At 35.4% G+C, this 25,224-nt stretch overlaps 1 protein-coding gene across 1 annotated transcript in view; it reads right to left on the reverse strand.

The window, feature by feature from the left end:
* The window catches only part of TMEM167A (transmembrane protein 167A), a 36,873-nt gene continuing 12,777 nt past the window's right edge, over window positions 1,129–25,224 (reverse strand). Inside the window, exons 2-4 of the mRNA XM_003123759.4 lie at window positions 23,625–23,734; window positions 20,289–20,323; window positions 1,129–8,101 (exon numbers count right to left, since the gene is read on the reverse strand). Of these exons, the coding sequence (XP_003123807.1) occupies window positions 8,031–8,101; window positions 20,289–20,323; window positions 23,625–23,734 (216 nt within the window). The 3' untranslated portion in view covers window positions 1,129–8,030. The remainder of the gene's footprint in view (window positions 8,102–20,288; window positions 20,324–23,624; window positions 23,735–25,224) is intronic.

Below are 25,224 nucleotides of genomic sequence, written 5' to 3' on the forward strand. Positions count from 1 at the left end.
GTTTTTCTTGGTTTAAATAATGATAACACCATACTAGCTCCTCCACTATAACTCACTCTCCTCTACGTGTCTTTGGAGGGGAGAATGCCCTTGTTGTACTTCTGGGGTTCCAGAATGAGGCTTATACAAAACTGAATCTGAAATCAATATGTGGGATTGTATAGTCACCTGGGGAGTTTGAACTCATAGACCTGGGATAGGTACTGCAGAGGTGAAAATGATAGAAATAAATTATTAATAAATTGGTGGGAGCAAGGGAAGGATGTGAGAGATAAAAGAGGAGTTTTAGGGGATTAGAAAGTTTTGATCATAGAAGGAAAATAGTACCATTTACAAAAATAAGGCAGCCCAGAGAGAGAAGACAATTTAGAAGGGATAAAAAACTGCTTTTGACTTACTGGGAGATGAGCCAGGTAGAAGGATCTTAAGAGGATGTGACACCCTTGTAATGTGTCAGCTTGGTTAGCTTGTCCCATCTTTCCTAGAATTCCATTTCCTGTAAAGTTTGGTTAGAGTGGGCCACAAGAGGGTCTCGTGTAAAATTTGGAGGGCAGAGGTGAAGCAGCCACTATTGTGTTAGCTCATACATATTGTCAGAGATATGCTGATGTTGTTAGCATGAAGCAATGGCTAGGCCTAGAATTATTCTACTTTTTCCTTCAATTTAACTCCTGAGCCACTCCTGGGCTCCAAAGCGAAGGGCACTGGCTTCTTTCTGCAGGATGTCCATAACACCAAGATCAGAGCAACAATGACAGGGGTTTCAGGCCATCCTGAAGCTTCTAGCCTTCCCTTCTCAATTACCTGCCCTGAGGACTTTAGTTCCAATATTGGATGCAAGGGCAGCTTTATAGACACCTGCTCCAGTTTTGCAAAAGTCCACCAGTCTTCTCTATGGATCAAAGCACTGCATAATTTGACCCATTTTTCTATCCAACTTACACCATTCTTTGTTTTAGTTTATATTAGTTTCCTACCAATTTCTCCATCACTTCAAGTCCCAAGTTCTTTCCCATCTCTGGGTACTTGGGTATGCTATTCCTTCTGCCTCTTGTTCTTTTTGTCTGCAGATTTTAGCCTGTCAACTTCATGGACTGGCTTTCTTCAATCACTCCATCTAAATCATGCTTTTTTTTTTTTTTTTTTTTTTTTTAAGGACTGTACTAGAGGTTGTGCATGCTTATCTAATTTGGTTAGCTGATTTACTAGAATCTAGGTTCTGTGACAGCAGGAGCTGCATTTGTCTTGTTCCACATTTTGTACCCTGACACTGGCACTGTGCCTGGTATGCAGCCAGTTCTCAAAGGGTTCTTCTAGAAATGGAAAAGGAGAAATGGAGGAAACTACCTTGTGGGGCAGCTGTGTCAGGCAAATTAACCTTTTATTCTTTGGGAGCATAAAGATTACTCTGAATTCTACATTTCTTTCTTCATGGAAAGTCAAATTAATTTACTAGGGATTCAGGAACCATCTCAATAGTTTTCTGTGTCCAATTTCTGCTAAAAGATTCAATTATACCTCATTCAAAAGGATGTTTGTGATGGTAATACTTAAAAATAAACCTCAGCTAGTTTTGGAGTTGCTAGTAGTATGAACAGTTTTGCATTATGGGTTTAGACCTATGTTACTATGTTATTTTGGCTTTGATTTACCTAAGAGCTCAGAACAGTTACCCATTAATAGAGATGTGAATAAGGTTTAGATTATACACTCATAAAACTAAACTTTCTGAAAACTCATCCAAGTTTATTACCCTATATTTTGTGTTCTACAGATCTTTTAATTTCATACTGTAAACTTCTTAAAAACATATTTTATAAGTCATTGTACTCTCATCATTTTCCAAGGTTTAACGGAGGTTCCTCCATTTGTGAATAACATTAGCTAAAAAACAAGCAAGGAATAAACAGTATTTTTATTAAATAAAATCTAAAGGAAAATCTAATCTTTTATCTAACATTTAGATAAAAGGCTCTAATGAAATGTTATTGAGTGTTCTTACTATGTTCCAAGCTTTCAGTCCCAAGGTCAAATCTCTGGGTGTTATTCTGAGCCTGCAGATCACTTTTCTTTAAAGCTTCACTACTGCAAATATTCCTTCTTTCATGCTGGCTTACTTGAAATCTTTAATGCCTTAAATGTGTCCTTATTTCAAGTAGTTTACTATCTTTGCACATTATTTTTTTCCAGCATTTAGCCTGCACATAGTATTTGATCAAAAAAGGTGAAGTGGTTTGTAAATTAGACATTTTGGAAATTTGGGTACAAACCCTCCCTCACTACACATTTGCTCCTGGGTTACTTCCTTTGCCAAATAAAGTTCAGACAGTAGTGGTGTCTGGGTATTTGCAGTTCCTGAGTGTTCTCATCTTCCACAAAGTGTGTGAAGTGACTTACCCTTATTTCCAATATTTATATTTCTTTTTCTTCCCCCCAGCAAATCTGTTATGGTTGAGGATATTAATGAAAACCATCTGAATTCAAAAAACATTTTTTCCTTCCTACTATATTAAAGTCAATAATCTCAAGCAAAGTCATTTTGAATTCTTGACCTGAGTTAGAAATCAGAAAATTGAGTGATTTTTCTCTATAGTTCCACATCATTCCACATAACGGAGCAGTGTGGGAAGTTTATAATATACATTGAAGGATACAACTAAGATACCGTTTCTCTATTTGCATCTAAAGTCCTTTTTGAGTTCAAAATGCAATTAAAAATATAGTTGTTGAAATTCATTTGGTTAAGTAATTTCTGTCCAGTAATAGGTCCAACAAAGGTTTGTCTGTGTTAGCTGGGTCTTGGGAAGACCATGCTACCCAAAGCAAGGCACAGAGTACATGTATGTTTTTTTCTTAGGTCTCAGTAAATGGTGTAAATTGGCTGAATAATCTGACGTTGATGGACACTGCTCACAGATCTTGTGATTACTACTTGTTGGAAAGTTTGGGCATCTGAGGGCTTTCAGTTGAGGACAGGTTGAAAGTCACTGTCAACAATTTATTGTCATTATCAGTTGGAATTGGATTTCTACCATCTCTGGGGGAATTCATGACTTCACATCCAAAGCAAGACATTTGGACTCTTGAAGGCTCAAAGAAATAACAATGTAATAGGTTGAATAGCTTTAAGATATAAATAAAACCCCCAGGAGTTCCTGCTATGGTACAGTGGGTTAAGAATCTGACTGCAGTGGCCCAGGTTGCTGCAGAGTTTCAGGTTTGATCCCTGGCCCGGTGCAGTGGGTTCGGGGAATCTGGCACTGCCACAGCTGTAATGTAGGTCACAGCTGTGGCTCGGATTCAATCCCTGGCCTGGGAACTTCCATATGCTGTGGATGCAGCCATAAAACCAAACCAAACCAAACACCTTCCCAAACCATGACCAGCCACGAAATAAAATGCAGGTAAAACCAACAGAAACATTTCCCATCTTACTCAAAAGGTGGCAATTGCAATTTTTTAACCCCTAAAAAAACTTTCACTCATCTGACAGTAAGACAAAACTAGGAAGCTCTTGAGTTCATTTTGATCTTTATTATGCACTGAAGACATGAGCACTAGCCAGAGAGTATGACGACTCTCTGTACTCTCAAAACCATAGGAAATAAATATATTTCTACCTCTCCTCTTTTTTCTGATGAGTGGCATTTCAGATTACCATTGTGGAGCTGGTTTAGAGCAAAGTGAAAGAATCCATGGAAGGTGGTATATAAATGACATAATTATGAAGCTATTTTTGGAAGCTGGTAGTAACTTGCTAATGAAGAATAACAAGGCTGTGCAGTATTCACCATACAGCTGTTACTCAGCTATTTATATTTTGAACATTTGCTGTTATTGGATAACAAAGAAAGTAAAGAGGGGTCTCTAAGAATCTTCCATCCTTGTTTTCAGCTTCCTATGATCCAGTAACTTCTCAAAGGTTTTGAAGGAGTATACATCCTTATTTATTGGAAAACTTTTCTGTGCACTCAGGAAATGTAGAAATTACAACCACCTTCGTTTTTTTGCACATGTGTGCTTTAACAATCCTGACGGCTTTTGGCATTTACAGAGTATAAGCTAAGAGTTGCTAAAAATATTTGACTGGACTGGTAAGTTACCTTGGCTTTATTCTGCTAGGCAGGCGTCTCTGGAGAGGCTATTCCTGTATTCTTGTCCAAAGTAAGGGTGGCATGTATATATTCCACCTTGTTTACACAAACACCAAGGGAGGATTTTATTTTTTTGAAGTTTTTTTTTTTTTTTTTTTGGTCAGGCAGGAGGAAACATACTCACCTTCAATTCTGAGGTAGATAATAGATAGTAATGAGAAAAATAAAGACCCTCCAGGATATAACCTCCACTTTTCTAGGCTTAGATCTTAAGGCAGTTGACCTTTGAGCAATGTAGGAGATAGAGGTGCTAACCGTCTGTGCATTCCAAAATCCTATATATCCTATAGTCAGCCATCCATAACCATGGTTCATATCCACAGATTCAACCAACTTGGGATCATGCAGTACTGTAGCATTCACCACTGAAAAAGACCAACATATAAGTGGATTTGCACTGGTCAAACTTGTGCTCTTCAAGGCTCAACTGTTCTCCCCAAGCAGCACAAGCTCCTGATGATTCACAATATATCTCTGGTGCCTTTGTAAGTTGCTTTTAAATTCCGCTTAAGCACTGCTTCTCTGGAAGGAGGTTCATATCCCTGATTGTCATCTTTTTATTTTCCTCTAGAATCCTGTCGTTAGCTCAATAATAAATGCTGTTACATTGCACTTCATATAAATAACTTCCTTTGTCTCATCACTATTAAGAAGCACTAAAGGGAAAAAGTGTATACTTATCTTTCTATCTTCAGTAGTAATATACTGAATCCACTCTATAAATGCCTCCTAAAAACACTGAAATAGGAGTTCTCTTGTGGTGCAGCGGGTTAAGGATCCAGTGTTGTCATTGCAGCAGCTCAAGTCACTGCTGTGGTGCAGGTTTGATCCACATGCCATGGGTGTGACCAAAAAAAGAAAATAGATAAAATAATAAATATTCAATTCATAAGTGCTAGGTCTTTTTCACAAAACTATGCAGAGATCTGTGCACTTTTGACGTTCTAAAATCTCTTATTTTGTTCCCAGTTAGAACTAGACTGATCCACATTTTACTAACACGATGGAGTCGATTCCACATTACATATGACTATTTTTCCCAGCATATAAAAAGGCTATTTTGAATTTGACCTTTTAAGAACATCTGGGATAATAGTGCCTGGCACAGCAGCATAGGTATTAACAAAATAATGGGCTTGAATCTTAACTTTTTAAGCCACAGAGGGAATTCAACAGACTGTGTGTCCTTTTGATTGACTATCTTTTAAGACCGCTTAGCAAGAAGACAGGATCCTGCCATCGGCATAGGCAAGGGCAATCAGGAACTAAACATCAGCACAAAACACATGCAGGGAAGATGGAACCAAAAGATTCTGGAGCCAGGAAGGAGATTAGGGAGAGTATTTGAATCTGGCAAGTTGTGGACTTTAGTGTCCACCTTGCCATCTGGCCCTGCTACAAGACTACGTGATGGAGGCAGTCCATCTAATGTTTAAATTGATCCTTAATCCTTTTTTGCACACTCCCACCATGCCAAGACCACAAAAGGAATATCTGAATATTCTGTGGGCTTAAAACTACCTACGCTGCCCTTTGGGTTAGAGAACAGGATTCAGTGGTATGTCTTTGGAAAAAAAATATATTACAGAAAATGTTAATTGCTTTTCTTCACAGAATCCTGTGTCTTTCTCCACCTCCCAAAGAGCTTGTGTTTCAAAAGGTCAGAATGCCTGGGGTCAAAATAAACTGCCTCCCACTCTGTTTATCATCTACACACAGTAAAAAAAATTTTTATGTGTTACCACAATTTTTCAAAGAAATTCTTTACTTTCCACCTACCTCCTCTGAAATGCCAACTTAAAAGAAATGTCCTAGAACTGATTATCTAGAATATTCTTCCCTCTTTCATATTAGATTTGTTAGTATATAAAAAAATCAGTTGACATAGCTTTCAGAAAGTTTAGTTGGCAGCAGAATTGGACAACAGATGGCCACTTAGAAAGTAGACCCAGAAAGGTGACTTACTTTGTATGTATATGCTGATAAGAGTCCTATTTTTGGGATACCCTGAAAATCCTTGACCTAATACAAAGCCCAAGAGATAAGTGCAGAGTAGGAGAACAATTAGCATAACCAGATTACCTATCTAAAGCAGAATATACCACTTTAAGCCAGCTATAGATAAGCCAGAAATGTACAATAAACAAATATATTGACAGCCTACAGCAGCTTTCATCTTCTGCAAAAAAAAGCAGGCAATGCATAACAAGCTTTTCTTAGACATTTCTTTTTTTTTTTTTTTGTCTTTTTGCCATTTCTTGGGCTGCACCCGCGGCATATGGAGGTTCCCAGGCTAGGGGTCCAATCGGAGCTGCCAGCCTACACCAGAGCCACAGCAACGCAGGATGGGAGCCGCGTCTGCAACCTACACCACAGCTCACAGCAACGCCGGATCGTTAACCCATTGAGCAAGGGCAGGGATCGAACCCACAACCCCATGGTTCCTAGTCGGATTCGTTAACCACTGCGCCAAGACGGGAACTCCCTCTTAGGCATTTCTTAGAATTCTTTTTAAGTACTTTGTTTTTACAGACAGAACTACCAGTAGGCTCATTTTTAAATAGTTCTAAACAATTTTTTTTTCTTAAAAAAGGGTGGGGGCAGTTATTCTTTTTACCTTTATGGGGAATTAATAGCTGAGAACAACATCTAATTAATACTAGCTATAGTGGGCAATTTTTAGCTAAGTTTTCTTAGCTTTGAAATTTTAACTGAATTTTGGTTGAAACTTAAGAAATGTTAACCATAAATGTATAATAACTGCTCTACTGAAAAATTTGTCACATTTCCAGTGTTTCTCTTGCCTCGATGAAAATTACTGAAGGTTTTATCATCAAAGCTCAAAGACATTTATGCCATAGTATATGGATAAGTAGATTTGAAAACTCTTTATCACTGCTTAATAAGTTACACAAGATTCCACGTCAAGCTGACAGACAAAACATAAACTGGATTTAAAGTGCTGTATTAAATAACAAAAACACACTTTGCATACTGGGGTAATTAAAATGTGGAGGTTTGACACCTTTTAAGAAAGAATGAAAAACACACAGAGGATTATCATTGTATAATTGTTCTGTTTAGCTCTTTTGAACTCTAAGTATGTGGTCTTAGTCTTATTTAGAGGATGAGTTAGCTTCTCATATTTATGCTTAAGACATTTATCCATACTTAACAAGAGTGGTATCAGAGGCTACAACACAGTCAGGTATTCCAAATTCTTTTATGTTAAATAGGAACATTTTCTCAATACTACTTTTAAGTCACACCTCATTTATTTTCCTCCTAAGGAACTGCATAGGCTTTTAAAAAATAGTTTAAAGACTTGTAATAAACTACAGTTTGCTAAGAGTAGAGGTACTCTGGTTAATGCTCAAAATGGTGTGGCCAGAGGAAAAGCAAGCATTATTAAATATGAATGCAATCCTTACAAACACAAATTGAACCTTTTTTTCTCCCCAGAAAAAAAGCTAGTCCAAAAAAAGGTCTCATTCTCTGAAGATTTATCATTTCCAAATCACAGTGAAAGGAACTTGAGTAATTAACTAATTTTGTTTTCTACTATGTGCCTTAAGGATACCTCACTAAAAACTGGTATCTGACACAAGAGAATGACATATGAAGAATGTAATATTGTAGTGACAGTACTGAGGTTGATCGTTACATACATATTTAAACACTGAGTATTAAATGCTTACATCCTAATTGATATAGAACATTGGTCCAATAACAAAAATAGAGAACAGTAGCTGGAAATTTATCTCATTCAATGTTCAGAGATAAAAGGGTTAACCATCCTTTCCATTATTTTCTGCAGATAAGTCCTTTCTTTCATATTTAAATCTGCTGGCAACTGAATTCTGACATTTTTCCAAGCTACTGTATGAAGAGGATGCTGAAGGCCATCACAACACAGCATACTGCAACATAAGGACTCTTGCGTTCACCTGTTGAAAAAAAGGTAAATATATTCATGTTGATTAACTGAGTGGCTAGCATAAGGCTATTACTACAAGAGAGGGGCGTAAGAAAATCAATATAAAACTCTTGCCCATGAAGCCCATACATTTGGAGGCAGGGTTGGGCAAAACAAACCACCAGCAAAATAGAAGTATACTGAAGAATGAGCTGAACCATACTGATCTATTTTCATTCATTAAAAAAAAAAAATTATTCAAGTATAGTTGATTTACAATGTTAATTTCTGCTATATTGCAAAATGATTCAGTTATACATAAATATATATATATATATATATTCATATCCTTTATGGTTTATCACAGGATATTGACTATAGTTCCCTGTACTATACAGTAGAACCTTACTGATTATCCTTCCTATATATACTAGTTTGCATCTATCTATTTAGGTCTTCTGCCCATTTTTTCAATTGAGTTGTTTTTATGATATTGAGCTTAATGACCTGTTTCTATATTTTGGAAATTAAGCACTTGTCAGTCACATCATTTGCAAACACTTTCTCCCAGTCTATAGGTTGTCTTTTTGTTTTGCTGATGACTTGCTTTGCTGTACAAAAGCTTCTAGATTTGATTAGGTCCCCTTTGTTTACTTTTGTTTTATTTCTACTGTTTTGAGAGACTGACCTAAGAAAATACTGGTATGATTTATGTCAGAGAACATTTTATCTATGTTCTCTTCTGGGAGTTTTATGGTATCATGTCTTACATTTTTAGGTCTTTGAACCATTTTGAGTTTATTTTTTTGCATATGGTATGAGGATGAGTTCTAACTTCACTGCTTTACATGCAGCTTGCTGAAGAGACTGTCTTTTCTCCCACTGCATATTCTTGTCCCCTTTGTTAAAGATTAACTATCCAAAGGAGTGTGAGTTTATTTCTGGGTTCTCTATTCTGTTCCACTGACCCATATGTCTGTTTTTTGCCTGTGTTTTACACTTTTTTTTTTTTAACTCTAGCTTTGTAGGATTGTTTGTAATCTCAGAGGGTTATGCCTCCTTCTTTGTTCTTTTTCCTAAGGACTGCTTCTAGGTCTTTCATGGTTCCATATAAATTTTAGAATTATCTTAGTTCTGTGAAAAATGTCATGGGTAATTTGACAGGGATCAAATTAAATCTATAATGGACTTGGGAAGTATAGCCATTTGAACTGTGTGGCATATGGGAGTTCCCATGCTAGGGGTTGAATCGGAGCTGAAGCTCACATCCACAGCCACAGCAGCGCCAGATCTGAGCTACGTCTGAGACCTATACCACAGCTCATGGCAATGCCAGATCCTTAACCCAGAGTGAGGCCAGGGATGGAACCCACATCCTCATGGATACTAGTCGGGTTTGTTCCTGCTAAACCACAATGGGAACGCCTGTATCAAATCTTATAGAATAATAATTATTCTGGGTTAGAGATGTACAACTCAGAACATCTACTTTTTTTTTTTTTTTTTTTTTTTTTTTTTGTCTTTTTGCCTTTTCTAGGGCCACTCCCGCGGCATATGGCATGTGGAGATTCCCAGGCTAGGGATCTAATTGGAGCCGTGGCCACCAGCCTATGCCAGAGCCACAGCAACGCAGGATCTGAGCTGCGTCTGCAACCTATACCACAGCTCAAGGTAACGCCAGATCCTCGACCCACTGAGCAAGGCCAGGGATCGAACCCGCAACCCCATGGTTCCTAGTCAGATTCATTAACCACTGTGCCACTACGGGAACTCCAAAGAACAGCTACTTCTGTATTAGTCAATTTTCAAGTGTGTTTAAGGAGTATTTGTTTATACTTGCATGAAGTAGACCTGGAGTTGGCTTTTGAAATTGTCTCTCTGTGGAGAGATCCTATGATTGTTGAGTTAACTCATCTTGTTCTTTCCTGTTTCTTTAGTAAGTCTGTACAAACACCAGGCATTTTTATACTGCCTTGAGGGCACTTAATAAAGGAAGAAGGAAGCAGAGTGATGTACTACTTTTGGAATAATCCTGGGCATGTACCTGGTGTTCTTTATAGAGATTGTTTATACTCACCTCACTTGTGTTTTTCTATAATGTTTAAAATAATCTCTCTCCTAATAACTAAGTTCTTCATTTCACTTAGCCAGTTCAAGTAACAACTTCTGGAAAATACCAATCTTGACCTCCCTTATCAACTACACTCTTCAGGGTCATTTTCATTTTCAGAGTTTCCTCACTGAGATCACAGTCATACAGTTAGTAAGTTGATATCTTTGCATTTGTTCAGTAAAATATTCACAGAAGACATCACACACATACAAATAAGCATTTGGTGTTTTCTGGAGTCTTTCTATCCATAGATAATTAATGGACTGTGTTCCAATTAAAAGAAAATCTAGGGAAGTGAGAGAATATAGTGTTTTCACAACACTATTTCAACTGGGAAAAAAAATTTTTTTTGAAACTAAAAAATACTGTGGTTCCTCATTTTTTAGCAATGCCAATTCTTTCAGGGTAAAAAACTCATTATCCAACAAAACAATAACAACAAAAATCATTCAGACAGAAATTATAGGTAGATTTCAAAAGGAAGCCTGTCATTCTCCTTAGCGCTAGGTATTCTTACTATCTAATACAGTCTCCTGCAACATTAAAAGAAGAAATTAATACTGTCATATATTTTCCATCTGCTGGAAATTAATTTTTGAGAAAGTTCTTCTCTTCTTCATCCTCCAACTGAGAATGCTAAAATTTACATATGGGTTTCATTTTCCTGCTTTTAATTTTCTTAAAAGAGACTGCCATGTGGTCGAGCTAAACATCTTTGGTTGAACTTGGGTAAGAATGTTACTTCTTGTCTGGTCTTAGGTCTCTATAAGTGAATGTGAAACAGTTGCTGTAATGTGATGTGTAACATGATAAGATGATCTGGCTGGGCCTTTTCCCATTAAAATTGCATCCTTTCTTTGTGGATACATTCTGTGTCAAGATAAGAGAGGAGCATGTGGTTGAGAAAACAGAATATCTGCATCAACATTTTCTAAACCACTTTGCCAAAATGAAAAGCTAATGCTTTTCACATAATTGGCAAGAATGAATACTTTAAGTTAACCATTTATCCTATGTTATTCATAGTCAAGAGAGGAAAGTGGAAATTAGTGAGCAAGCAAAAAAAGGGGCATGTTTATTATCAGACATAAAAATAGATAATCTGTGAGATCATTCAAAAAAATAAACTAGATGTGTGAAACTTTAACTACCCTTTCAAGTAATAATTGTGAACCTGAGTTTGCTAGTGAATGGATCTGTACACTATATAAAATATCTTAGTATTTTATGCATGAGTTTGCAACTTAATGTATTACTCTAATCCAGTATATTCTGTCTTTATTCTCTAAAACTATTTTGCTCTTCCATTATGTTCTCTCACTCTCTCTTCTTAAATTGAAGAACAGTTGCTTTATAATGTTTCAGGTGTGCAGCAAAGTGATTCATGTGTTTATGTTTATATTCATATACTTTTCCACTATAGTTGCTATTACAGAATACTGAATATAGTTCCCTGTACCATACACTAGGTCCTATTGTTTATCAGTTTTATATATAGTAATGTGTACCTGTTATTCCCAAATTCCCAATTTATCCCCTCCCTCCCATCCCCTCGGAAACCATTAGTTTGTTTTCAATGCCTGTGAGTGTATTTGTTTTGTAAATAAGTTCATTTGGATCATTTTTTAGAGATTTCACATATAAGTGATTTCATATGCTAGGTGCCTCTGTCTGACTGACTTCACTTAGTATGATAACATCTCGGACATTATTTCATTCTTTTGTATGGGTGAGTAATATTCCACATCTTTGTCCATTCATTTTTCAGTGGATATCTAGGTTGCTTCCACATATTGGTTTTTGTAAATAGTGTTGCTATGAACACTGGGGTGCTGGTCTTTCTGACTTGAAAATTTTTGAGTTTTCATCCTTGCCTGATATACGCCCAGGAATAGAATTGTTGGATCATCTGGTAACTCCACTTACTGTTTTTTAAGTAAACTCCATATTGTGTTCCATAGTGGCTGTACCAATGTATGTTTCCACCAACAGTGTAGGAGGGTTCCCTTTTCTCTACAACCTCTTCAGCATTTATTATTTGTAGATTTTTTTTGATGATGGCCATTCTGACCAGCATGAATTGATACCTAATTGTAGTTTTGATTTGCATTTCTCTAATAATTAGCAACACTGAGCATCTTTTCATGTGCCTGTTGGCCATCTGTAGGTCTTCTTTGGAGAAATATCTACTTAGGTCTTCTGATTGTTTTTTAATTATTTTTTTTTTCTTTTTGGATATTGAGCTGCATGAGCTGTTTGTGTATTTTGGAGATTCATCTCTTGTCAGTCACTGCATATGCAAAAGTTTTCTCCCATTCCATAGGTTGTCTTTTTGTTTTGTTTATGGTTTCCTTTGCTGTGTAAAAGCCTTTAAGTTTGGTTAGGGCCTTTTTGAATTTTTTAAATTTATTTATTTATTATTTTTTAAAATAGTTATTTCCCAAATACAATTTTTTCTACTGTACAGCATGATGACCCAGTTATACATACATGTACACATTCTATTTTTGCACATTATCATGCTCCATCATAAGTGACTAGACATAGTTACCAGTGCTACACAGCAGGATCTCATTGATAATTCATTCCAAAGGCAATAGTTTTTATCTATTAACCCTAAGCTCCCCAACCACTCCACTTCCTCCCCTTCCCCCTTGGCAACCACAAGTCTATTCTGTAAGTCCATGATTTTCTTTTCTGTGGAAAGGTTTAATTGTGCCTTGTATTAGGTTCCAGATATCTTGTTTGTTTTTGTTTTTATTTTCATTACTCTAGGAGGTAAATCCAAAATGATATTGCTAGGGTTTATGTCAAAGAGTGGCCTGCCTATGTTTTCCTCTAGGAGTTTTAATAGTATCTGGTCTTACATTTAGGCCTTTAATTCCTTTTGAGTTTATTTTTGTATATGGTCTTAGACAATGTTCTAATTTCTTTCTTTTACATGTAGCTGTCCAGTTTTCCTAGCATTGCTTATTGAAGAGACTGTCTTTTTCCATTGCATATCCTTGCCTTTGTTGTCATAGATAAGTTGATCATAGGTGTGTGGTTTATTTCTGGACTCTATTCTGTTCCATTAGTCTGTGTCTGTTTTTGTGCCAGTACCATACAGTTTTGGTAGTACAGTCTGAAATCAATGAGCATGATTCCTTCCGTTCCATTCTTCTTTCTCAAGATTGGTTATTCTGAGTTTTTGTAGTTTTCATACAAATTAAAACATTTTTGATCTAGGTATGTGAAAAGTGCCATTGGTAATTTGATAGGGCTTGGACTGAATTTGTAGATTGGCTGGGTACTATGGTCATTTTAACAACATATATTTTTCCAATCGAAGAATACAATGTATCTTTCCAACTGTTTGTGTCATCTTCAGTTTCTTTCATCTACGTTTTCTGGTTTTCAGAGTATGGGTCTTTTGCTCCTTAGGTTTATTCCTAGGTATATTACACTTTTTGATATGATGGTAAAAGGGAAAACTACTAGAGCTCCTCAATAAATTTTGGTAAGGTTGCAGGATAAAACATTATATACAGAAGTGTTATGTTTCTATACACTAAAAATGAGTATCAGAAAGATAAATTAGGAAACAATCCCATTATATTCTTTCCTGGTAATCTACTTGAGGTTTACTTACCAGCATGGTCCTTGGTTACAGTCACCCCTCCCCTGGTGACTGGGCTTAAGTAAGCAGTTTGGTGTATATATATATTTTACATCTGCCATTAGCTATCAGGCGTTAGCCACTGATAGTGCTTTTTTGTCTCTATCTTTTTCTCTTCTTGGTTACTTCTGAAGGGCTTCTTCTGCTATTCCAGGGTATGTAGCTGTTGAGCATGACTGAATGACAGATAAATTTGTACCACAATCTCTGTAAATCTAGGTTGGGCCTTATTAATGGAAGCACTATTGACAATTTGGGCTAATTCTATTGGGGCAGTCCTATGTATCATAGCATGTTTACAACTTCCCTGACTTATCCCAGTATATGTCCCTCACTATGGTTGTGACAACCAAAAATGTCTCCAGACATTGCTAAATAACCCCTAATTGAAAAACCACTTATGAAGGTTATAACTGTGCATTACCAAGCTAAGAACAATGATATTCCTTAAAAGAAAGATTCTCATGCTTATCAATGTAAGAAGTAATATGTATGACAAAGAACACGGAGGGACAATTTAACATGTTAAAAGCATACCGAATTACCTTGAAAAAGATGTCTGTTTAAATTGTCAATATATGAGAATAAGGACCATGAAAGGAGTACTTTTTTTTGAAGGTCTTTGTGCTTACACTATTATTTTCTATAGCAAGACATCTGACAGACCAAGAGATTTTACGATCTCATCATTACAAATTTAAAAAGGAGTTCTATAGAATTATTGCTCACAACTTCCACTGTTAATAAGTCTTGCCTACCATTGAAAGCTTGCTGTACCTTTAAAATTATCTCAGTGGCTAACCACACATGTCTTAGAAGATGCTTTAAAGAATTTAAAATTCCTATGATTAATTTTCAGTCCTTGGCTGAGACTAAGTTATAATTACCTTCAGATATATCAATTCTCAACTCTTTTCTGGAAAACTCCTAAGTATTACAAGAATTTAGTTTGTATATTTCAGTATTTTAGTCAATTTTGTTTTCTGTTATGGACTATCTTCTTTCCACATCTCTGAGAAGTGAAAACCAAAATATAACATAATTCTCTAAAAGGAACAGAGCCTATCTAAGGGAGATGAAGAAAATAATAACTGAAATGAAAAATTCCCTGGAAGGAGTCAACAGCAGAATAAATGATAAAGAGGAGTGGATCACACTGAAGAGAAAAAAGAATAAAAAGAAACGAGGACACTTTAAGAGACCTCTGGGACAACATCAAGCACGCTAACATTCATTTTATGGGGGGGGGTCTCAGAAGGAGAAGATAGGGGCTGATAACATGTTTGAAGATATAATAGGTAAAAACCTCCCTAATTTGGAGAAGGAAAAGACATCCAAGTCCAGGAAGCTTAGAGTACCATATAGGATTAACCTAAAGAGGAATACACTAAGACACACTAATCAAAATGGCCAAAATTGAAGAGGGGATACTGAAAGCAGCAAAGGAAAAGCAACAAATAACATACCAGGGAATTCCCCAAAGGCTATCAGCTGAATTTTCAGCAAAACTGCTGGCCAGGAGGGGGTGGCCGGATATATTTAAAGTGATGAAAGGGAAAAACCTACAACTAAGAATAGTCTACCCAGCAAGGTTATTGTTCAGATTTGATGTTAAGACCAAACACTTTGGAGACAGGCACAAGCTAAAAGACCTCAGCATCATCAAAACAGCTTTATAAGAAATGTGAAAGGAAAGTGAAAAAGGAAAGGCCACAGTGAGAAACATGAAAATTATGAAAAAGTTCATCATTTTAAAGGCAAACAAATAACAAAGGTAGGAAATCATACACACACAAAGCTAGTAAGGTTAAAAGAAAAAAGTAGTGAAATCATCAATCTCCACAATAAGTAGTTAAGGAACAGACAAAACAATCAGATGTAAAATTTAATATCAAAACCAGTAATCATGATGGGAGGGGAGTATAAATGAAGGGTTGTTAAAATGCATTTGAAAGTAAGAGATCAGCAACTTAAAACAGTCATGTATATATTGAGATTGCTATATGGAAACCTCTGGTAACCAAAAACCAAATATCTATAATAGATACATACACACAAAAAAGGAGTCTAAACATAACACTAGAGACAGTTATCAAATCACAAGAGAACAGAAGAAAAAGGAACAAAAATACCTACAAAAACAACCCCACAACAATTAATAAAATGGCAATAAAAACATACATATCAATAATTCACATAAATGTAAATGGACTAAATGCTTCAATCAGAAGACACAAGGTAACTGAATGGATACAAAAATAAGACCCATATATGTGCTGCTCCTAAGAGTCTAACTTCAGATTTAAAGACATACAGACTGAAAGTGAAGGAATAGAAAGAGGTATTCCACATAATTGTAAATCAAAAGAAAGCTGGAATAGCAATACTTATATCAGAAAATATACTTTAAAGACCATTACAAGAGATAAGAACATTACATAATGCTCAAGGGATCAACCCAAGAAGAAAAATTATAAATATATGCACCCAACACAGAAGCACCTAAATACACGAAGGAAATATTAACAGACATAAAGGGAGAAGTTGAGAATAACATAATAGTAGGGGACTTTAACATCCTACTTACATCAATGGACAGATTAGTGCAACAGAAAATCAATAGGGAAACAAGGGCCTTAAATGACATATATGATCAGATGAACTTAAATAAACATTCCATCTGAATACATTCTTTTCAAAAGCTCATGAAACATTCTCCAGGATACAGCAAATGCTAGGCCACCAAATAAGCCTCAGTAAATTTAAGAAAACTGAAAATGATATCAAGCCATCTTTCCTAACCACAACATTATGAGACTAGAAATCAACTACAAGAAAAAACTGCAAAAACCACAAACACCATGGAGGCTAAACAATGTTACTAAACAGTCAATGGATCAATGAAAAAAAATCAGAGGAAATAAAAAACCTGGATACAAATGAAAATGAGAACAAAACAATACAAAAATCTATGGGACATAGCAAAAGCAGGTCTAAGAGGGAAGTGTATACTTCTACAAGGTTACCTCAGGAGATAAGAAAAGTCTCAAATGAACAATCTAACCTTATACCTAAAGGAACTAAAAAAGAACAAATAAAACCCAAAGTTAGTATTAGTAAAGAAAGCATAAAGATTAGAGCAGAAATAAATGAAATAGAGATTAAAAAAAAAAAATAGAAAAGATCAATGAAACTAAAAGCTGGTTCATGGAAAAGATAAAACCAATAAAACATAAACTAGAGAAATAGAGGTCCAAATCAATAAAATCAGCAATGAAATAAGTTACAACTGACAACAAAGAAATACAAAAGGCCATAAGAGAGTACTACACACAGCTATAAGCCAATAATATGGATAGTCTAGAAGAAATGGACAAATTCTTAGAAAGGTACAATCTCTCAAGACCTAAGCAGGGATAAGTAGAAAATATGAACAGACCAATTATCTGTAATGAGGTTGGATCTGTAAGCACAAAACTCCCACCAGAAAACAATGATAACTCATCAGTGAATTCAGTAAAGTTGCAGGATACAAAATTAATATACAGAAATCTTTTATATTCTTACACACTAACCATGAAAGGTCAGAAAGAGAAATTAAGGAAACAATCCCATTAACCATTGGATCAAAAATAATAAAATATCTAAGAATAAGCCTACCCAAGGGGGTAAAAGGCCTGTACTCAAAACTAAGATGTATGAAAAAATGTGAAGATGACACAAAGAGATGGAAGGATATACTGTGTTCATGGATTGGAAGAATGAATATTGTTAAAATGACCATAGTACTCAAGGCAATCTCCAAATTCAACACAACCTCTATCAAAATATCAAGGCATTTTTCACAGAACTAGAATAAATAATTTTAAAATCTGTATGGAAACACAAAAGACCCTGAATAGCCAAAACAATCTTAAGAAAGAAGACTGGAATTGGACAAAGCATGCTCCTGGACTTCAGATTATACTACCAAAACAATATGGCACTGGCACAAAAACAGACACAGATCAATGGAATAGAATAGAGAGCCCAGAAATAAACTCACACACTTAGGGTCAATAAGCTATGACTAAGGAGGCAAGAATACACAATGGAGAAAAGACAATCTCTTCAATAAGTGGTACTGGGAAAACTGGACAGCCACATGTAAACGAATGAAATAATAGTGTCTTACATCATATATAAAAATAAATTCAAAATGGATTAAAGACCTAAACATAAGACCAGAAATTGTAAATCTCCTAGAAGAAAACATAGGCGGAACCCTCTTTAACATAAATCAGAGCACTGTTTTTTTTTTATTTATTTCCTAAAGCAAATGAAACAAAAGCGAAAGTAAACAAAGGACTCAATTAAACTAAAAAGCTTTGGTACAGGAAAGGAAATCATCAACAAATCAAAAACCCAAAATATTAACCCCATATCAGTAATGTCATTAGCAAATATTTTCTTCCCATTCCAGGGTTAATATAAAAAAAAATCTATGAATGGCTCATTCAACTCAACATCAAAAACACAAAAAACCCTGGAGTTCCTGTTGTGGTGCAGCAGAAATGAATCCAACTAGGAACCATGAAGCTGTGGGTTCGATCCCTAGCCTCGCTCAGTGGGTTAAGGATCTGGCGTTGCTGTGAGCTGTGATTTATGTAGGTCATATATGTGGCTTGGATCATGCGTGGCTGTGGCATAGGCCAGCAGCTATAGCTCCAATTGGACCCTATGGGAACCTTCATACGCTGCAGGTGTGGCCCTAAAAAAAAAAAAAAACAAAAAGCAAAAAACAAACAAACAAAAAACCCCCCAAAAAACCCTATTAAAAAATGGGCAGAGAACTTGAACAGCCATTTTTTCAAAGAAGACATAGAGATGACCAATAGGCAGGTGAAAAGATGCTCAACACCATTACCCAGAGAAATGCAAATTAAAACCACAAGGAGATATCATCTCCCATCTGTCAAAATGGCTATCCTCAAAAAGAACACAACTGTTGCTGAAGATGTAGAGAAAAGGGAACCCTCATACATTGTTGGTGGGACTGTAAATTGGTGTAGCCACTGTGGACAACATGGATATTCTCAACACAATTAAAAATGGAACTACCATATGACCCAGCAATTCCACACCTGGGTATATACTTGGAAAAGATGAAAACTTTAAGTCAAAAAGATATATATATAGATATGAAAAAAATGCACTGTAATATTCATAGCAGTATTATTTACAATGGCCCAGATATGGAAGCAACCCAAGTGTCCATCAATAGATGAATAGAGAATTTGTGAGATATATACACAATGGAATACTACTTAGCTATAAAAATCAATGAAATGTTACCATTTGCAACCATGTCGGTGGACTTGAAGGGTATTATGCTAAGTGAAGTAAGTCAGACAAACACTGTATGATATCACTTATATGTAGAATCTAAAAAATAAAACCAACTAGTGAATATGTTGAAAGGGAGGAGACTCATAGATATGGAGAACAAATTTGTGGTTAACAGTGTGGAGAGGGAAGAGGGGAGGGAAAAGACAAGAGTAGGGTGTTAAGAAGTACAAGCTGTTATGTATAACATAAATAAGCTACAAGGCGAAAACAGAGAATATAACCAATATTTTATAATAACTGTAAATGGAGTATAACCTTTAAAATTATGTATCACCATGTTGTACACCTGTGTGTTATATAATACTCTACATCAACTAATCTTCAGTAAAAAAAGAATACTGGTGAATTACAGAAATAGAATACATTTCAATTTATTTACTTACCAATCATTTGAGAGTCTACTATGTATTGAGCACTGTGTTAAATGCTATCATATACACAGTGGTATGGGACAATAGTATAATATACATTGTTTTCTAACCATAAACACACTTAGGATGCTACTAGTTTTATTACGAAAAGGTAGAAGATAGCCACATTTACCTTAACTTTAATTAATTAGAAAGATCAAGCTCAAGTATGGCCACATCCATGCAACGTTCATGTTTTCTAAAAGCAACAAATAAGATTCTATGACGTAGCAAAGGGCAATTAGACAGTTGCTCGGCAAACCTTTTATTAAATGGGAAATTCATTCTCAATTATCAAAATGGTATACTTTATATAGAAAGCTATATATTATAAGCACATGTGCATAAAACTATACATATTTGTCTGAAATCTCAAAACCAGGAATGCACAGTTTTTGATATGTGAATTAGAGAGATTTTTGTTCTATTTTTCATCTCCCTGCTAATGATGTATTATGAGATATCTATAAAATCTGGTTTTAAATAGTGTCAGGAAGAGTTTGGTGGAACTCTACAAACGATTGCAAAAATGCACAAAATTGGGAAGGGTGCACTTTAAAAACTAACATTGGATTTGTCTGAATATAAGTAAACTGGCCAAAAATTTACAGATGAACAAGTTGAGAGAGATTATAGATAGATTACTTACCAATTCTAGCACACTTCCAAAATATACCCAACAATCTGCATAGAATAAAAAAGAAAAAAAGGAGCTACTGACTACTGGGAAAAATAAATTATTCAGTACCATATACAGGATTTATCATATACTAGCATTTTAACTGGTGATGCTTTGCTTTAAACTAAAATTTATTTGATGCTGAGCCACTATTTATTATACAGAAAAGTAGGACACAATAGCTTATCAACCATCAATGTACAGAAACTGTTAAAAACTGGAACATATGTGGTGTCAGAGGTCAAGCCAAAGTAAATAATATGAGTGGCAAAAATTTGCCCAAGAGTTTACTATTAGAAGATTACTTTAGTTAACCTTTTTTCTTCAAAAGCAGAAAATACATATATGCCTATTTAAATATTAATTTTGAGAATATAGTAAGTTGGTTTTTGATAAAGTGACATTAAAAAATAACCCTCATACCAATAAAAACTTCTTACTGAATATAGTTCTACATTTAAATGATCTATAACTATGAACTCTAATGATGGTATTTGCATAAGTATATCAATAATTAACGGAGGAATACAAAAACATGAGCCTATATTTCAATATATTCATTTTATTTTAACATATATATTTCAATATATTGAAAATCCTAGTTTAGGGATACTGTATATAAATTTAGCTAAATATGGCATTTAAAACACATATGCTCTGGAAGTAAAAATTAGAATACTATGTCCATTTCAAGTCTATGAATGAATATATTATGAATCAATACACCTTATATGGATATATCACTTACTTTACATGTATTATAAATACTAGCTTAGAAAAAGCCATTCAATGAATAGAGATATTTGAAAAAACTGAAAACATTGTAGACAACTCTTTTGTTAGTGCGACAACAGAGTTATAAATAGTGTTACACATGATTACAAATCGAGATGAATTAACATTACTTCTATAATGAATTAGGACTGGTGCAGGAAAATCATAATACTTAAATTCCAGGGAAATTTATATTACACTTTTTTTATCTAAAGAGATGGCTGGCTAATGAATCATTATATTTAAGTGGTTAAGAGTGAAAGAAAATACTGATTTGATTAAGTACTACACATTTTCTTCCTTTGGAGTATATCAGTATATACCTTAAAATGTAAAATAGCATGCATGATATTTCTTTGGTTTTTATGTAGGAGAAATATACTACTACTCAACCTCTACTGTAAGGTTGGTAGCCCTGAGAACTCCTTTTTTAATGTAGCATGTTATGGATAGAAGTCCTGCTTCCAAAGGAATGAGGAGCAGACATTTCCACATGCAATCTACTTTCTTCGTCAGAGCATCAGGAAAGTACAACTACTCTGATCTACCACTATGTCATCACTGTTTAATAAATACTTAAATTTCTTAATAGACATTACATATGATATTGGAATTTGACACTAATGTTCAGACTGTTTACTAGATTCTGTCATATGCTTTAACTATATGTTAATTGTTGGGGATTGCAGAGGAAGGGAAGGAGGAAATAAAGTCATTTGATTGGGTAAAGAACCTTCAGGCACAGCTAAGCAACAAATATATATATAACTTCAACAAAGGAACAAAGTATTAAATTGAATGCTGAAAACTAAGTGCAATAATAGTTCAGAGGAAAAAGTTGGAATGATGAGAAGCCAATGTCTACAAAGGAAGTGAGGTACTGTCATAAAAACTGATGGACAAATAAATTTCAGTAGGTGAAATCAAATCCCTCAGGCCAACAGAGACAGATCATTAGTTTATTGGATGATGATTACCGGTTTTCATTATTCAAAACTGGTTATGGGTTTTACTCATTCCTTTATAGATGTTCAAACAAACCTATGTAATAAAAAGAAAGAGTAACAGCCAAATGATTTAGATAATGGGCTGTATGAAAAAATGTTAATTATGACCCCCCAAAATATAATGGAGTTGAAGGAAAGAGAATAGTTTCTCTTATAGTTGTTGAATATCTACTTCCTGACCTTTTGTAGGTGCTTTTTATTAGTGGAAAAGCAGAGTCTGACTTTGCAGGATCCTAATTTGGTCTTTTTCCAAAACAAAAAAAGGTATTGGTGGTAATTAATTATTCCTATGTTAAGTATTCTATTTCATCTTCTTATTTCTTAAAATGTTTAATTAAGTGGGGTACAGGATCTTACCACAAAAGGATTAAGACAATTACTCACAGAAATTAATAAATCTGCACAGCAAGAAAGTTTCAGTTTTCACCACCCAGTCTCTTTTTTTTTAAATATACTTGTTGTGGTTAAACTCAGTATGTATTTCTGTATTGGTAACATGGCATTTTAAAATTTTACATCTGTGTGATACTATATTAAACTCAAAATTTTTGGTGGTATATATTTAAAAAGGATGTGACATGCCTAAGACTTTAAGCTAAATAAATTTCTCCAAAGATGTTTGTTTTATGATACAGATGGGAAGCCCATATGGTTAGAGTAGTCTTGGAGGGAAGAGGGAACACCTATACTATTATTTTTATGGACACAGTGGTTGCAAACTGTTTAATGCTTTCAAAATATGAATACAGGATGTCCCGCTGTGGTGCAATGGGTTAAGAATCCTACTGCAGTGGCTCAGGTCTCTGCAGAGGCACGGGTTGGATCCCCGGCCCACGGCAACATGTTAAAGGATCTGTTATTGCCACAGCTGTGGCATAGGCATAGCTATGACTTGGATTCCATCCCCGCTACCATGGATGAAAAGAAAATAACCAATAAAAACAACAACCAGGAGTTCCCGTCGTGGCGCAGTGGTTAACGAATCTGACTAGGAACCATGAGGTTGCGGGTTCTATCCCTGCCCTTGCTCAGTGGGTTAAGGATCTGGCATTGCCATGAGCTGTGTTGTAGGTCGCAGACGCGGCTCGGATCCCGTGTTGCTGTGGCTCTGGCGTAGGCTGGTGGCTACGGCTCTGATTAGACCCCTAGCCTGGGAATCTCCATATGCCGCGGGAGCAGCCCAAGAAATGGCAAAAAGAAACACAAAAAAACAACAACCAATTTTAGAAATTATTCTATTAAAAACTAAGGCCAAACAATCTCAGAAAAAAATTCTAGCACATTCTTTTAAAGTACTGTTTTTTTTTAGTCTAAGACATTTCAGGTCACTTCTGATACTTATCTTTTTATGTAAGACTCTATGAATATAAAGCTTTTGGATTTTTAAAAACAGGGAAAAAATAATGTAAAAGTTGTTACAAAACTAAATTATATATAGGAATTAAATCATTTGATGACTTTCAATAACTGACATTCAGTGTTTCTAAGAACTAATTTGGGTGATTAGACATTATTAGTAACATACCCAGTTTTATTTCTGTCCAGGAGGCTGGGTGCCAAGGATCGGATATAAGCACAGGTACATATAAGCAGCAAGATTACAGTCAACAGACTCTGAAAGTTGAAAATGGCAGACTACAAAGAGAAAAAGAAAAATTAACATCACAGAAAAAAACTGCACAGGTAAAAAATGTCAGACAATTCCATGTAAAGAATCATACTTTTTTTTTCTTTAAAAAGACAAACAGAATGACATGTCCAAGAACACTTTTTAAAAGCAAAATCACAAGGTATTTTTGAGAGCATACTTTCCATTCTTTGGGCTAAGGAATTCCGAAGATGCAACAAGAGTTATAAATTCAAGAACTTAAGACACTACCAAAAATGTTATGAATCCAAAATAGTTCACCGAAGCTGAAACAATAATTAATACAGATGTTCTAGGATCCCAGACACCTACGCAAGACATGGAGTATTTAAGCTCTGTAAGTAAGCTGGCTATATGACCTCCAATAAACACTGGCCTCTCTAAATCTGTTTTGCATCAGTAGAACTAGGTGGAGAATGGGGAGACAGACTCAGTGTTGGCTCAAGTTTCTTTCAATTCTGAAATTCTTTTAGAATAAGAATGCTTTATATTCAGGCAATCATGTCCCTAATACTCATCTATTAGGTTTTGGTGAATGCAAAGCACTTGCTTGTTTACTGTTGATTCTTTTAAAAAGTTACTAAAATAAAACTTAACACAGGAATATAGGAAATTATTTTCCTTTCCTTTCCAGTCAAAGGAAAATGGAAGTGGACTTAATATACTCAACATTCAGCTCAAGTGTTATCTTTTTCCAGGAAGTCCTCTTGAACTCATTTGTCTCTTCCCTCCTACTTCATAGAGAACTCTCTTTTCTCTCCACCCCCAATTATTATACATTTATTAAAATACTCATCCCTGAAGAGTAGACATTGTCTACCAACTCTGAATCTCCAGCACCTATGTGCCAGCCACACAGTGGCAGCCCAGTAAGAGATGCTTGAGTAAATAAAACAAATTTTTAAAAGTGCAGAAATACTACGGTATATATAACAATAACATTTCCATTATATACAGGTAGCTAAAATATATCAGTGTCATACAGTAGCCAGTAATATGCTTATTTAGTAAACTTCCAAGTACTTCCTGAGGGGGATCAATATGGTGGAATAGGAGGACTCACATCCCCCAATAAATACATCAAAAACTTACCTCCCCCAACAAATACATCAGAATACATCTACATGTGGAAAAAGACTAATAGAAAATCAACCGAAAATGGGCGGAAGATTTCCTATACAACCAAAGCTGCAAGAAAGATCTCCATGTAACCAGGTAGGACAGGAAAAAGGAAAAAAAAGGGATTAGGATGGGACCTGAGCTTCTGGGAGGCATCTGTAAAAGAGAAAAGGTGCACACAGGCAGACCCTTGTGCTAGGTAGCTAACCCCCTACCTGCTAGGACAAACAGAGGGACTAGAAAAGCCTAGGTTCTACCAGAAGAGCACGCACATGCTGGCCTGCTAACAATCAGGATGGAGAGAGACTGGTATGTGTGGCTGCACCTCACCACACTGCACTCCAAAGTGTGAAACGCT

The sequence above is a fragment of the Sus scrofa genome, chromosome 2 (assembly GCF_000003025.6).
Source record: "Sus scrofa isolate TJ Tabasco breed Duroc chromosome 2, Sscrofa11.1, whole genome shotgun sequence".
Taxonomy (NCBI): Eukaryota; Metazoa; Chordata; class Mammalia; order Artiodactyla; family Suidae; genus Sus; species Sus scrofa.